The sequence below is a fragment of the Equus caballus genome, chromosome 23, assembly GCF_041296265.1.
Source record: "Equus caballus isolate H_3958 breed thoroughbred chromosome 23, TB-T2T, whole genome shotgun sequence".
Lineage (NCBI taxonomy): Eukaryota > Metazoa > Chordata > Mammalia > Perissodactyla > Equidae > Equus > Equus caballus.
The window spans coordinates 57,903,376-57,920,951 of NC_091706.1; the positions used below are offsets into that span (position 1 = coordinate 57,903,376).

General features: G+C 36.2%; 1 protein-coding gene across 1 annotated transcript in view; it reads right to left on the reverse strand.

Annotated features, from left to right (window-relative positions):
* CAAP1 (caspase activity and apoptosis inhibitor 1) overlaps positions 1-17,576 on the reverse strand; it is a 52,617-nt gene that overhangs the window by 6,868 nt on the left and 28,173 nt on the right. The window contains exon 5 of the mRNA XM_005605041.4: positions 15,077-15,150. Coding sequence (XP_005605098.2) covers positions 15,077-15,150 — 74 coding nt within the window. The remainder of the gene's footprint in view (positions 1-15,076; positions 15,151-17,576) is intronic.

Genomic DNA, 17,576 nt, shown 5'->3' on the forward strand with positions numbered 1-17,576 from the left:
TGATAATGACTTATTAAATTAAGCCAAGAGGCAAGCCCTAGAACATGGAATAATTAATATCTGTCTGAATTTCTGCTAAAGCTGGCAAATTGAGCACACATACCTAATTCTCTTCCCTATCAAGAACCCACTGAAGTGACAGAAGAGTTACTTAAAAATGATGGCATAAAAATTATAAATTAACTGAGGAAAAAATTAACAAACATTAGTTGTTCCTAAGTAAAACACAAAACGGAGAATCCACAAAGAGAAAAAACCAACAAATTTAGCTAAATAAAAATGTAAGATTTCTGAGAAAGAAAATCTACTATAAATAAAATTATGAGACAGGGCAGACTACAAGAAAATATTAGTGAAACACATTTTTAAAAAGGACAAATGCAAGAGTATATACAATATCTAGATGTCATTAAGAAATAACTAAAAACATGGGCAAAGGATAGAAGTAAATCAAGCATTTCACTAATATGAAATACAAAGGATCAATAAATACATGAAAAAACGCTCAGTCTAACTTGTAATCAGGGAAGTACAAATTAAAACAATATCATTCTTTACTTATTAGTAAAAAAAATAGTAATTTTATCCATCTGGAAAAAAATTAATAAATTAGTAAAATAGAATAAGGATCAAGAAATACTGTTAAGTTAAAAAAGTAAACTAAAGAGTGATAATCATACTTATGTTAAAAATAACATAAGTAAAATATTAATAGTGGTTATTTCTGGAGAGGGAAGTCAAAGTAGAGGGGGAAGAGGAGAAAATGAGTTTTCCAATTTTGCTCTATGAATACACATATTTCTTCAACCATTTCCAAGAGTATAACCTTCTAAAAAGTTAAAAAAGAAAAAATGAAATCATACTATTAATAGATAACAGGAAAGGGTATCAGCTAAAAAGAAATTTTGCAGGATTTTTACAAAATCTAAGTAGGCAGGATTCAATTGACAGAAAAATAAAGCAAAGTCACAGCAAAAGATTCCCCAGATGAGTGTAATCCTTAAGACCTAGAGTCTTGGAAGCAAGGAAGAGCTGGCTGTGGAACAAACGCCAAGATCATTAAATTCAACTCATTCAGAATAGCTGGCTGATTGAGCCCTTCCCGGCCACAGGCTCAAACCCTGTCCACTGGAAGGCCTACCCCATGCAGCTATATTAAAGAAAGAGATCTGTTAGGGAACTGTGTCCAAACAGCTACTGAAGAAACCCAAACCAGCTAGGAGAAAAACCCAGCCACAATAAACGAAGGACTAAGATGAACAAAGGAAAAGATAAAGAAAATTTAGGAGTCTAAAGATAATCTAATGGGGGGGAATGAGAGGTGGGGGAGTTTCCTCGGTACCCTTAGAGACTGAAGGGGTGTGCAGCCATTGAACAAGTACACAGAGCAATGAAAAAAGACAGAGAACAGAAACGTTAGAATTTAAAAATACAGTCATCAAAAGCAAACATTCAACGGCTCCTGGAAGATAATGTTTAAAAAGTCCTCAAATGTAGAAATAAAGTAAAAATATATGTAAAATAGGCAATAAAAGTTAAGAGATGAGGATGAATGACTCACAAGTCCAACAACAACCTAATAGAATCAATTCAGCAAATATTACTGAACACCTACAATGTACGAAACACTGTTTTAAACACTGAGGAAACAGCAGTGAATTAAAAAAGAAAAGTGCCTGCCTCACGTTTAAGTCTGAGGAGAGACACTATCAGTAAGTACCAGGTGCTATGAAGAAACTACAGCAGGCTAAGAAGACAGCAGCAGACAGACGCTTTCACAGAATGATCACTGTGATCTGATCAGGTAACATTTGAGCAGAGGCTTGACTAGTGACAGAACAAGTCAGAAAGCAAGAAAAGAGACTGTGAAGAGGGAAAATACAGAACTAAGAGTAAAAATTGATCTGAGGTGAGGAAGGTCTTCACGCCGCAAGGGCCTCCCAGTGCAGAGCATTACACCCACGACACAGCCCACAAAGCATCAGAGCATTACGCCTACGACACAGCCCACAAAGCATCAGAGCATTACGCCCACGACACAGCCCACAAAGCAGCAGAACCGGAAGGCAAACAAAATGCCTAAAAGTTCCCAGAGGAAAAAACTAGATTACCAACAAAAGCTAGCCTCAAGGAATCAAGATATTATCATCAGCCACCATGGACAATATCTCCCAATGGCTAACACAACCGCAAAAAAGAGAAGTAATGAATGCCTCCTTATGGAAGGACACAACATTGTTCCTAAATATTTTTGTCAAAAAAGAGAACACAAATCTGATCAAGCCTCTCCATCTAACTACCAATACACAGAAAATAAAGGAACGTTAAAAAAAACACTGGGATGCAATCAGCAAAATTCAAACTGAGAAACTTCAGCAGACACCGAGTTTCTTCAAGAAATAAACTGCAAAGAGAGGGAGAGAGACAGGGTGGGAGAAAAAGGGGAAGCATAATAGATTAAAAAGAGACTATCAGGGCCGGCCCCGTGGCTGAGCAGTTTCGCCACTTCAGATCCTGTGCTTGGACATGGCACCGCTCATCAGGCCATGCTGAGGCGACGTCCCACATGCCACAACTAGAAGGACCCACAACTAAAAAAAATATACAACTATGTACCAGGGGACTTCTGGGAGGAGAAGAAGAAGAAGAAAAAAAACAGACTGGCAACAGCTGTTAGATCAGGTGCCAATATTTAAAAAAAAAAAAAAAAAAAGAGAAGGCTAGGCAAGTGTAGCTTTCCTTTTAAAAAGAAAAAAGAAAAAGAGACTATCAACCAGGTGCAATGTTGGGACTATATCTGGACCCCAATTCATACAAATAAAGTTTAAAAGATATTATAAGACAATCCGAGAAACCTGAACACTGGTTATCTGAGGATTAAAAATCCTCAGATCCACTATTCCGCAACCCCTAATGAAATAATGGATCTAGACCATAATCACAGCTACCAAAACCATTAGACTCAGGTTGACAACACCTGAGCTAATGGATCAATCTTAGTATCACAATACCACCGATGAATACAACTAGGTTAAATTTGAACACTTTCTGAATATCTGATGCTATTAAGACATGTTACTTTTTAAGGTATTGTGGCCATGTTTAAAAAGAGATCTCTTGTCTTTAAGAGATGCATACATACTGAAATATTCACAGATGAACCAAAGAGATGTTCCGGATTTGCTTTAAAATAATCTAGTGGTGTGAAGCAGGTAGGAGTACAGACGAAAAAAGATTAGCCACAGGTGGATAATTGCTGAAGATGGAGCTGAGTCATGGGAGTTATGTTCCTACCTTCTTTCCTATTTTTGTTTGAAATTTTCCAAGACAAAAAGTTTTTTTAATAAAAGTTGATTTCTACTTAGAAATCTGAAACATTTTTGAAAATATTTAAAAAAAATATCTATCTTGGAGGAGAACATGAGAAAACTGAAATCCAATACTCCTATCAAGCAAACATAGAGCTGATTACTAAAATGGCTAGACTACTTCACTTTGTTTTCTCCTTCAACTCGTTTTTCTCCTCTGATTTTAAGTTATTCACTTTCAGTGGTTACGCCATTTAGACTGACACGTTTCACCATCCTTCTCTCTAGATCCTGAATCTCCACAGCCCCAGTGTTACTGACCTATTGGAATCTCATTCGTAACGAAGTCTACGATGCACTAGACAGCAATGCTACGCCTCTGTGGATTTCTTTTCTTAGACAAGAAAAAATTTTGGTTTTATTAAATTTTAATTTGTCAACAACACACTTCTAATGTATTCTAACTGTAGAAAGTCAGCTTGATAACTCTTAACAGTTTTAGTGAATTCCAGCCTTTTTAAGAAACCAATACTTTATTTTCTGAAAAGGAAACAACTGTTCTTTTAATGTGTAAGAACAATGTTTTCTGTAGAGGCCTTAAATCTTCCTCTCAGCAAAATTAACAGAACGTGGCTATTTTTTTGTCATGTAGTGTTTTAAACTATTGATTTAAATTTGAGTGCATCATGTTGACCCTCATATTCAAAACTTAATCATGGCATAACTGTTACTGATAAAGAAGAAAATGCAAACAATTTAATATAGAAACCTGTCTAGTATTCCACCAAACCTCCACTGACCTTCTGGATAATGTGAGTGTCTACTAGTCTGTAAACCTAACTTTTAAGAATCTCAAATCCAGAGATTGCTCCAAGAGTCAATAAATACTCAGTATCTATTACATATGTCATGATGGTGCTGTAAAGGCCACAGAAGAGGTAGGCCTTACAAAATACCACAGCTGGGGTAGATTAAATATTTGTGGCATGATTAAGACAGTTTTTGCCCTTGTGGTGCTTACGTATGCTTAAAATATGGACATATTTTAAAGTGCTAAATTGTGCAAAATGAAGAATAACAGAATTTCAGAGTGTATAAGGCACAGGGAAAGTCACGGAGACCATCAGAGACACAGGATATGCTGTAGGTGTTAGAGTCTAACAGGTGATACTGACAGAGGAGGAGACTGCAAGTGTGAGGGACACAATGGACAATGGCAAAGTGCTGCAACTCAGCTCAGCATAAGAGGATGTGAGCCTAACAGAATAAAATGCACATGTGAGCATACAGAAAAGTGCAGTGTCCAAAATTACTGCCTCTGAAGACTGCACTATTCTAGGACAACAGCACAATAGGGACCGCCTCCTGCCAGCCTTTTACAATGGATCAGGTAAGTGAATATTTTGGGGACACACTGGGGCACAGTAACAGGCTGACATGTGAGAGGTTTTCTCTAGCAGTGTGGAAGTAAACAGAAAGAAAACCTTTAAAAATGTCATTTACCATTTATCCTACCATTTGATTAAAGAGGTTTCTAATAGAATAAAGTTTGATATCAAAATCTAGGAAGAAATTTATGAAAATGCACAAAGGGGAAAAAATGAAGACAAAATAGCTATTTCAGTATTTACAAGTAGTGGAATTTAGAATCAGGCAACTTTTTCCCCCGAAGATCTAATGGAACTTATTCATTTAAAAAGGCCTCACACTCATATTTTCTGCTGGTAAAATCTCAGTGCTCCACAATCTGCTCATCCAAGGAAGGTGTGCTCAAATTCACTGTCTGCTTCACAAACTGTCATGTTTCCTGGGGCAATGCTTTTGCTTAAATATAAATACATGCTTGGAAAGAATTACTAAAGACTTGATTCTAATTTTAGAAAATGTAAATGTACCTTTTGTAGACTCATGATGATGGTAAGCAGCCATCATTATCATTATGCCAAAAAAGTGGTGGTATACTCTACAAAACAAAGAAATCCTACCCTAAAACTAAAAATACTTTCATTAAAGAAGTAGGAAAAATAATAAAAACTATCAGTTTCATCCTAATTATTTCCATAAAAGAAAATACGTGAAATGGGGAAGTAGCGTGAGTCCTTGGAAAAAATAACTATTGTCACCTTAGAGTGTATGATAGTGAAAGTGGAAAATGCCATAAAAAGGGGCCTGTATGTTTTAAAAATGGTCAGAGAAAACACATAATCTCATGAGGAGGGATAGCTGAAGAATGCAGGAAGATGCTTAAACATAAAACTCGGTCCAAACATTCATTATCCAAATGAGGAAATATCCAGAGACACAGAAGCTACAGAGGAATCTGTATGATGACCACATATTTTATAAAGGGCAAACAATCAACTATTAATATAAAAGACTAGTATGAATCTGTACAAGTAAGATAAACAAAGCTAGAGGCTAAGCGAAACAAACAAAAATGACTCAGTTTTGTTAAGACCAGAAAGATAAACAAGCTCAGAACCAACATACTCTGGGGTAGGTGGTAGAATAATAGTGGGCTGAAGTACCTAATACTCTATTTTGCTTCCATCTTCTCTATTAAGAATAATGTACATATTGGACAGGGTAGAAGAGAAAGAAGGAGTTCTTTCATTCATCTATCCATCCACTCACACATTCAAAAAAATTTGAGTACCCACTATAGACAAGCACTAAAGATCTAATCCTTTGCCCCACAGAAGCTCTCCATTTAAAGGGGATCGTCACATATAAACAAATAGAAATACCACAGAATGGGACGCTACTTAGGGGTAAGGACCATGTCAAATTACTATGTAGGTACTCATAAATGTTTCTTGAATTGAAACGATTACTACTAGGCAGTGTTATAACAGAAGTAAATAAACAGGCAATAGCGGTATGAACTAAGTGATAATCAATCCTACAGTAAGGCATCAAGAGGTGAGGTGAGCAGATGCAGGTTAGGGAAGGCCTCACCGATTTGGAGATGTTTGAGCTTAAAGAACAAGTGTTTAACCTAAATAAGAGTACACCACTGGTGTGAAGAGTACAAATCTCCGACTTGAACAAACCGCATGATGGGCATTTAAAACTTGTAGTCACAACTGATAGATTTCCATTTATTTTCTGAGAGAGGCTGGGAACTAGATTCATGATAGAACAACATAGTTATTGTTTTCAAAAGAAGGTAACTTCCACTAGACTACAGTACAGTACACCTGACATCAATTCTTAGTAGAATTCTAGGTTTATTAAGAGGTTTCTGAGCTCTGAAAATAGTAGTGCTAATTAGTTTAGACAGATCAGGTAACATGATCAGGGATCTGAATGATGTGTGGAAGACTCATGTGGTTATCTTGGAGTGGAGCAGCAGGCAGAGGGAACGGCAGAAGCAGAGTCCCTGACACGAGAGCACTTGGAGAGCTGGGGGAAAGCAAGGAGGAAGGAAGAGAGTGGGCAAGTGGGGAGTGACGGGGCCTATCACCCTAAGGCTGCAACGGCCGTAAGAAGCAAGCACTTTAGATTCTGTTTTGAGATGGGAAGGCTTTGATAAGAACAGTGACAGGACCATTCTTACAGTTTAAAATAATCATCCAGACTGCCGTGTGGAAAAGAGACTACAGGGGAGCACAGACAGAAACAGAGGGATCAGGATGCTGTAAGAATCAACGCCAGAACAATATGGCTAAGAAGAGGTATGAAGTGGCTGGACTCTGAATATTCCGAAAATAGAGCTGACAGGATTTACTGATGGAGATGAAAGTAAGGACTCAAGAATGACTCCAAAGTTCTTGGCCTGGACACCCAGAAGAATGTAAGTGCTATTTATTGAGATGGAGAAGAATGTAGGAAAAGCAAGGTTTTTTGAAGTCTGTTTATTTGTTGCTTTTGAGAGGGGGAGATCAAGGAAGATGTAAAATTCATTCTAGGACATTAACTTAAGATGCTTATTGAACATCTAACAAGTAAGCTGGATATACAAGTATTGGAAAGAGGTCTGAATTGCAGAAATAAATTCATAGCTGCCAGTCCCAGAACTACAGAAGATGACCACCTGGGAATATAGAAAAGAAAAAAAGTCCAAAGAATAAGTCCTGGGGCACTCACCCTTCAGCAGCTGGGTGGAAGGGAGCATAATGCAAAGGGGACTGAGAAAAGACGACAGTGCCAGGGAAGAAAGAACAATCAGTGGTGTCAAACGTGGCTACCAGGTCAAGATGAGGACTCAGTGCTGACCTTCAGATACAGTGGATGTGAAAAATTAACTTACACATCTGTTTTCCTTTACTAGACAAGTTCTCTCCAAGGTGGGCCACATTTTATTTATCTTTCTATCCCTGGTGCCTAGCACAAAACAATTAGTTTGTTGGCATAAAAGATCAGCTTCAAAATTTGAAGAGACGTCATTTAGAAGAGGTATAAAATTCATTTTCTACAATCCAAAGGACACAGAAGGACCAATGAGTAGAAGTTACATAAAGGCCGACTAAGGATCAGTCTAGAAACACTTTCACCAATTAGAGACAACAAGGATGATACTGGGGACATGAAGCAGAAAACACAACAATAATGACGGCAGAAATAATTATAACAAGAGCTGGTATTTATTGAGCACTTACTATGTACTAAGCGCTTCTCTAAAGCACTTTACACATATTAACTCATCTAATCTCTATGATAACATAATGGAAAAAGCATTCATATTCATTATCTCCATTTTATAAACGAGGAAACATTTTTAGAAAGTTTACCTGAGGAACAGAGAGTTTAAGTAACCTGCTCTAGTTCCCACAATTAAAGTGGCAGAACCAAAATTCAAACCCAAGTATATTTCAAAAACCTATGCATCTAAACATTTTATACTGCATTCCAGATCTTAACAGAATCAGAAGGATCAGAGCTTCACAGATTAGAATGCTGCTTCTGGCTGAACAGACCTTCTTACAGGTCCCTCAAACCCACTTGAATAAATATAACATGTAGGAGACACAGACCTAAAAGATATGCATTAAATATGAATAAATATTAAGAGAAAGAAAAGAGAAGCCACAGACTGAGAGAAACTATGTGCACAATACATCTGATAAAGGACTGTTATCCAAAATATATAGATTTCTTTTTTTTTTTTAAAGATTGGCACCTGAGCTAACAACTATTGCCAATCTTTTTTTTTTTTTCTGCTTTTTCTCCCCAAATCCCTCCAGTACACAGTTGTAGATTTTTCAGTTGTGGGTCCTTCTAGCTGTGGCATGTGGGACGCCATCTCAGCATGGCCTGACGAGCAGTGCCATGTCTGTGCCCAGGATCCAAACTGGCGAAACCCTGGGCCACCAAAGTGGAGCGTGCGAACTTAACCATTTGGCCACAGGGCCAGCCCCATAAAGATTTCTTAAATCTCAACAATCAGAAAACAAACAACTCAATTAAAAAATGGGTAAAAGATCTCAAGAGACAAGTCACCAAAGATATACAGACAGCAAAGCAGTATATGAAAAGATGCTCCACATCATCTTTCACTAGGGTACTGCAAAGTAAAACAATGAGAACCACTACACACCCATGAGAATGGCAAAAATCCAAAACACTGACAGCACCAAATGCTGGCAAGGATGTGGACCAACAGGAACTCTCATTCACTGTTGGTGGGAATGTAAAATGGTAAAGTACTTTGACAGTTTGGCAGTTTCTTACAAATCTAAACTTGGTATTTACCCAGAAATGAAACTCAGTATGTATCAACTATATGATGTGGCAACCAAAACTGCTAATCAAGTGATAGACTACAGTGTGGGATATGTAAAAAGTTCAAGAACTGCTAACAAAATCTGACTTCAAGCTAGTGTTCACTATCTGTCCTTCGGCAGAAGCACTTCTCTATCAGGAGGCACTTTTCCTAACAAACTGGACAAGAACATAATGACCGAAAAGCATGGTGGATCCAAAGGGAATCCAACACCTGATGAAAGTTTGGACTATGTAACCTCCAAAGCATCTGCCCTCAGAAAGAGTCTGTCTAGGATCCTATGAAATACATCACCAGACAGAAGGTTTAAAATGGGTATAATCTAAAGAAACATGGCAATAAACATTTCTCTCAAAATAACAGAATCAAATTCTTTGTAATTTCATTCTTGATAAAACACATGCAGGGTCTCATGCATCCAAAAGCCTTGCCGGTTTACTCTTTAAAAAAACGCAGAAAAGTCTCACATTTAAATGCAACAGAGGGGCCCTCAAAATGTACAGAAACAGTGAGGGCTAATCCGCCATACAAAATGTAATTTTCACCCTTTCATTCAACTACCACTCACAGAAAGAGAAAAATTAAAAAGCAGGGAGCATTCTGTTTGGTGTCACTGCTGGTAATAACTTGTGAAAAAGCTCAAAGGAATGAGAAAAGAAATGTAAATTCTTAAGTCACACTAGTGGTTATACCACAACCTCTTTTTCCTTCACCAACTGCTGAACTAGATATCCTTTCCCCACAACGGGTTTTTTAAAAATCCTTTAAAGAAGTTAACTTGTGTTGAGAAGCTGTATTCTGTGAATACTCCTTTGTTAGAGCCAGTCAAGGAGATAATCACGGGCTAGGAAGAAAGGAATTAGCCTCAAACTTTGAGAACAAATTAGTGGTACACATGTGTTTCTACCCGCTATTTCCCACTCCAGACAGCCTCAAAACCCTTTCCTTTCAGTCTCCCCACAGCTCGCTAACATCCATGCCTGCAGTTTAGGTCTTCAAAGAAAGAGGCAGCACAGAGTTCACCTGCCAATCCAGAGATTTCTACGGTAACAGACAGAGCAGGCATGTGAAACTGCTGGCCTACAGATGCTGCTTGATTAACTGATGATCTTCACTCTCTTCTCCTTTACAAAGCAATGAAAGTCCCTGATGGCATTTTTCTTATTATTTTTTCAAGTTTTTATAACTTGCATGTATTCCTTCAGCTATGGCTGTGAAGTTCTTCCAGTAAACTCATCTCCTTTTGAACTGCAAATTCCTTTCTTCATTCGTTCTGACTCTAGTCCCTCCATTTACCCACTTTTGCTTCTCCCGGTGCAGTAAAACCTTAGAACAACAATAGCAACGGGAACAAAAATTACTTGGATTTTTCCATTTTAAGAATTCGAAAGGTCTCATACAGTTTTATATTCAAAACCTTTGTGCTATGATGGCAAAAATCTATCACACTTAATTTTTTAGAAGTAATGAGTGAATAAGATATGGCCATCACCAATTCCTTATCATAGCCTAAAAGAGTGGTCTCTCAAGTTCATCATCTATATAAACCTATGAAAGAAAACATTTTTGAGTGTCTGTTCCAGTACCTATAAGTACTTTTTATTTACTTATAAATTAATATGTACTAGTACAATAAATTAATACATACTATTGTGATAATATACATATAATCAGAAATTTACTTTAGAAGTTCTGGTATTTTCTTCCTGCATTTTCTGGGAGTATGTATAATCACACTTTGGTGACTCTAGTCTGAAAGGCTGAAAGAAGCACATAGAAAATATCTATTCTAAACTTTCATCACATAGTTTAACCACTGATAAACATTTTTACCCTATTAAAGTCTACCTTTCAACTTCTTGAAGCTCTTGTTAACAAGATAATTTTTAAAGCTGTCTATTATTCACTAACTTGTGAACCAGAAAACCAAAACATAATTGCATGAGGCAACTACATTATTTTTTTTTTTAAAAAAGTGGCAAGATTTGAGCCTAACCACAGCAAAACTGTGCATATTTTTGGTATGCTTGCTTATCTTTCTCTAATAGAAGGAAAGAATAATTTTCACGAGCAAGCTAATGTAAAAGACTCAGAGTAAGATGTAGTAAATGTCTTATTGATTTTTATCATTTTAGATACCATATGGTTACACTATTTATGTTTATGACCGTATTCAAATGAATGCATTTCAAGGAACCATGATAGAGCTTAAAGACTAAATCAAGCATCTTCTCTTTTCCTCTAATAGAACAAAAAATGTAAAGAGAGAAAAAAAATTGTATATTTCACTCTGCTTCCATTAAACAACTTAAGAAAACAGTTATTAAGCATTCTTCCCAAGCGCAGACACTGCTCTAGGCGCTGGTCTTTACAAAATCTGACAGCTAAAAAGGAACTTCAAGATCAGGGCCAAACGCCCAAACATTGCTTGAATCTGCTCGACAACAGCACCACCAAGTGGTGGTTAACGTAAACTATGTTCAAAAATCTTCAGCAACAGGAACCACTCAGAAGGCAGCCCACTGTATTTTCTATTTCTGATTATTTGAAATACAAAAATGGAACCAAAATATGTCTAATGACAACTTTATCTATTTTATCCAAGAAGTAATGCAAACATAACAGCTTAATTCTTGAAGTTACAAAGGAGAATAATTTGCAAAATTACACATATCCCCAGATGTAAACTTTAAAGAAACAATTTTAATAGACATTATTTCACTACTTAATGTCTTAAGCAAATTTTCTTATTTATAGATAAATATATAGGAAGAGAATTTAATAATAATAGAGATTTTTTTGATATTTTAAAAATATTTTCTAAAAATTAAATACCTTTGACAAATAGCAGTGCTCATTTTTTTAAACTATGGCACAAATGACCTATTTAGAAAATTTGTGTAAACCATTCTTATTTTAAAAGCTGAGTTAAACCTTTCAATAATTCAAGCCTGAAATCCCCCAGGAAATTAACATAAGATCTCAGGATCGCATATGTGTATGTGCCCATGCACACAAACACAGCTGTGCATCTTTAGGGCAAAATTGTAACTGCTGTTTCTTACACAACTGCCCTCTTGCTAAAAATGAATGACTTAGGAAGCTAATGCTAACAGAAGAGCTTCTATTTTACTACAGTACCAATCAATCAACCAAGAGATTATATTCACATTTAAATAATGTTCCCAGTGAAGGCAGCCCTTCAGGCACTAGTCCATTATGAAGGGGTGAGAGAAGCTAGAGTACACTCTGATACTCATCTTCAGTGCAGGTAGTGTCATAAATGATATTTCCCATCAACAAGATGAACAAAACCAGTACTAGACAAAGAAATGCCAATTTCAATCTAAGTAATTCATAGTTAATATATCTCAATATTGAATATTTTAGCAGAGAAGCTGAAAAAACTGAAAATATAATTTAAATAACTTGTCAGTATCATACACCATCAATAGGTCATATAATAAAATTTATTTTATTCTAGAAGAGCAAACAGAAAATTCAGTGCTGCTTTACATTTTGGTCCACTGAACAAAGGCTTACTTTAGTACTAAATAAGCTTTGATGAATTTTCTTACATAGTCAAGTCATTAAATAAAATGACTATGCATTCACAAGGAGCATTATATTGTTTTTATTGAGCTCACTGTGACCAAGAATAGCTAGCTATGCAAGAAAAGTTAGAGATAATATTAAATCGATTTTGAAAGTTTTGCATATTAAAAAGACAATATTAGTTCATTTAGAAAAAAGGCAATAATCTTTACTGAGCCTACCAGGATTTCTATTTCCTGGCATACCTCAGCTGCCTGGGTGACTCAAGGCAAGTTTCTTACTATCTGGTTCAGATTTTCTGATACACTGATATTTATCTGGAAGATGTTCTACACAATTGAATCTTCTAGATAACTTATGTTTATCCCATTATGCAACAAACCATTTTATACTTTAACCATTTTTATAGACATGTTTCTAAAAGACTTCACTTACTTCCCTGCTTTCTTACAAAAAGAGCTGGAACTTAACCATTTCCCACAGATTTAGTCCAACATGAACATGAAGTACACTGCACAATGGTACTGCAGTGCTCGATCTTATGTTTTCGCACCTCTGCTGGCTGTTGCTTCTTGATGCCAGTGTGTTCTTGATATTTCTGCCACCTCGGTGAGAGCCTAGGAGAAGTCTCTCAAGTCCCCAAAGTATAAAAGACCTGCGCTTTGTGATACCTGGCTACCCTGAGCTCTTTTTTCCTCCTCTTTGCCTCCCTGGTTAGTTCTCAAATGACTGAAGTTGCCCTAAGAAAATCACAGCAAGCTAGGCTGATGACACTGTGAAGGGAGCTCCAAGGAGCACCGGGTGCCTGAACATGGGAGCAGGAAAACCTCTTCTCTTAGAGGGCAGCACTGGCAATCTGGACAACGAGGTCTCTGTTCCTTTTTCCCTAGGAAGTGGAAGCAAGCTGCCCATTCCAGCCTTTTCCATCCTTTCTATGACATTTTTCTCTCTTCAGATGATCGAATAGCATACTCTCCACACTGCCTGCTCCTTTGATGCAGCGTAGAAACAAAGGCAGAAACAACAGCAGTACTGTTCTTATACATGGGGTGCAAGAGTCACATGACCACGACTACATCATATGAAAACCATGAGTGCTTACCATGTATTATATGTGACAAATAAACGTAAATGAAACTACGAATCTGAGTTTATGTCTGTGGGGGGTGCTCAGAAGCAGTCAGAATACAAAGATATAATCTTGCCTGGTTATTTAAGAGGCTAACACAACAGGACTTCTGAAAAGCATTAGAATTCTCAAAAGTATCAGAAATATTTATAAACCACAGAGCACAGAAGTAGAATTACAGAAAACCTAGATTTTGCTCTTTCTACATATAAATTGAATGAATCACAAACTTAACTATCCAACTTTCCTTCACTTTGTTAATTAACTATTAGTAATACATACCAGTTTAAAAAAAGAAATTCTGCCTAAATAAATGGATGGCCTGCTTCTCTCTACCAAATGAGTTCCTATGACTCAAGTTTCAGAGAAACTATTCTAAGCCATTGAAGATTAGCTGCTTCCAGAATAAATAACACAACTCTCTTGGCTTCAACAGATTCTCACTGCTCTGAAGTAATTTTATCAGGAAAAAGAAAAAATGTGAGTTGGTCTCTGAGTAACTAATAAAAATTTATTTACATTTGATTTTCAGTACTAGGATGAGAAGAAACAAAAAAGACATCAATGGCCCCATGGCCGAGTGGTTAAGTTTGCACGCTCCGCTTCGGCGGCCCAGGGTCTTGCCGGTTCAGATCTTGGGCACGGACATGGCCTCGCTCACCAGGCCATGCTGAGGCAGCGTCCCACATGAAACAACTAGAAGGACTCACAACTAAAATACGCAAATGTACAACTATGTACTAGGGGGATTTGGGGAGAAAAAGCAAAAAAAAAAAAAGGAAGACTGGCAACAGTTGTTAGCTCAGGTGCCAATCTTTACAAAAGAACAAAAGACATTAAAAAGATTAGCCCTATTCATCTGCTTGACTTGAATAAATTACAAATTTCAACTTTCTTCCGTTAGCTGGCAATGTCAAAAACCACTGATTTATAGGAAACAATAAATAAGGAAGAAAGTATACGAGGACAAAATCTCTCTGTAAAAAAAAAGAGGAAAACAGTTTTCCTATAAAACTTATTTTTTCCACATACAACCCAAAGCTACCCAGTTAACACACCTCCAAAATCTTGCAGCTGAGGATATATAATAGAGATTACTGAGTTAAAACTATTCAAGACCACAACTTTCTGGTGACATCTGAAACTATACATCACTAAGGCAGAACCACCCCCAATAGCTAAAGGAGTCATCAAATAAAGGATGTATTCTTTACTCTTTTGATCTTGAACCAAATAAATTATTCTGTTTCCCTACCTGTAAAATGGGGGCAAACTGGAACACTCTGAAAATTGATTACTGGTAAAATGCTTATAAGCTTCAGGTAAATGTTATATAAAAATTAAGTACTTGATTCATACCTTGTTTTAATTCCAAATTGTCAGCTTGCTTGTTCTCTCTCAGGGATGAAGTAGAATCTATACAGATGTCTTGTCTGAGAAATAAAAATAAATAAAAACAATTTTTAAAACTATATTCAATCAAATAATACTTATTGCTCAGGTAGCTACAATTAAGTTAGACACTTGGAGAGACACTGAATTTTCCTAAGACCCCAGGGTACCATGTAGTGCACTCTGGAAACTCTGAAGCATGTATACAAATGTCAGAAGCAGCAGCTATAAACTATTGCCAATTTAAGTAGTATATTTCCTTGTAAAATAAAGAGGCAAACCTGGAAGGAATATAGAGGTAGTTTTTTCTCCCTTCCAATACTCTGCAGGGTAGCTGATAGGAGAAATCATCACTCACAGAAAAATCCAATAATTTTTCAAGCTCAACTGTTAAATTTAATGGGCACTTTGGCATTCAAATTATTTTATATTCATCTAATTTCATACTTCAAATACTTTGATGTCTACAGTATGTGGGAATACATATTTTATATGTAATATACATATGCAATCCAAGTAAATGGATTAAGTGTAAGATCACGCCATAAAAAAGTTTTGATTCACCATGTTCTGCAATAGAGCTGCAAACTAAGCTAATACTCTTTCTTAGAGGGCATTAAACCATCTAAACATTGATGTTACAAATACTTTTCAGCAAAAGTCAAGAAATTAATTAGTTGCAAATATTCAAAATGACTATTTTCTTTAAAATAAGTATGTATTGCCTTCTGAGAATTTTTATACATGTGCTAAGACTAACATACTAGAAGTATTTAGGAAATTTTCCATTCACAAAATTTTTTCTATCCACTTAACAGTAAATCCCTCAAACAATGAAAGGATAAAGACTCATGATCATTTCTTTAAGAAGTACACAATATTCTTGCCAGTCAATATATCTGGCATTAAATGTGTGTTTTTTATTAAAACTTTACTAATACAAGCACAAACTCAAATAGAGACTACAAAATTATAACATCTGAGAGATTTACAATTGAGATATCTCCATTTTTAATACTTCTTTCTGTCTAATGCCACCTAGTCAGATTTTATTCTTTCACCAGAATGACTGGCAGATCCCAAGGAGGATATCAACAATACTCCTTAGCAATTCAGGGACAGATTAAATACCAACATGCCACATTAAGGGCTTTGCAAGGAATAAAGTTAAAATGTGCTACCTCGAGCCTACAGTCAAATTAGATTTTACCTACTGGGAACATTACTAAGTCTCTTCCTTTAGAAAAATGTTTGTTTGCTCTTACATGTCCTTGAACGGCACTTAATTCTTCTAAACACATACATCTAAACTCACAAAAAACAATGTAACATCACCATAAAAGGACCTCGGGCATATAACACCCTAAAAAGGACACAACATCACCCACGCAATATCATAGCAGAGAATGTATACCCTGTGTCAGGAGGAATCCTCAGACAAATACAAAATGGAAGTGAGTAATGTTCTATTAAAAAGAGGGAGGTGAGTTCAGGGCCAACGTTATAAAAGACAAAGAAAGGCTGTGAAAATATTCCAGTTTAAAGGAGGCTACAGAGCCATGACAATGAAATGCTATAATTGACTCGAGGCTGCTGAACGGAAGAAGCAAAAATGTTATAAAGGACATTACTGAGTCAAATGACAAACAGAAATACTGGTGGCAGACTGGATAAAAGTACTGTTATCAATGTCAAACTTACTAAGGTTGAATTTACTGAAGTTGACACTGTACTGTGGTTAGATAAAAACAAATATTGCGATCCTTAGGAAAAACACAACGTAGTACTTAGGGGTAAAGTGCCATGATGTATGTAACTTAGCTTCCAATGTCTCAGAAACAAATACAAGTGTATATAAAGAAAAAGTGTGCAAATGGGGTAAAATGTTAATAATAGGTAAATCTAGGCAAAACATATATGGATGTTTCTTGTACTATTCTTATTCTTGCAACATTTTAATAAATCTGAAATTATTTCCGAATGAAAATTTTTAATTAATAATAATGCAGTAAAAAGTATAACTTTATTTTCTCTGTGAAAGCCTCTTGGGTCCCCTTCAAATAAAATCAGAGCCCTTTATAACGACTATGTTTATAGAAAAACAATTTCTTTAGTGCCTGAAGTGAACTTTTATAACGTTCTGTTTTATTTTACGTTGGGTTTGATCAGGCTATTGGAGAAAGGTGCCATCACAATTTCAGACAGTGGGGGCAGTACACCACCTGGTGGCTGAAAAGTGGAAAGCCAGGTGCTTTTACATCAGTATTACCTGAAATCAGAAAAAACTCCAGAAAATAGTCTGGAAGTTTAAAACCCATACTAGTTAATTTTTCCAAGAAAGGAAATTTAGTTCCAAGTAGACTTTGACTAAAATTATCATATACATTCAGAGTTCTCTAACATAATTTAAAGATCTTCAACAAAGAGCATGAAAGGCAAAATATCTACAAAAAAGGAAACATCTTAA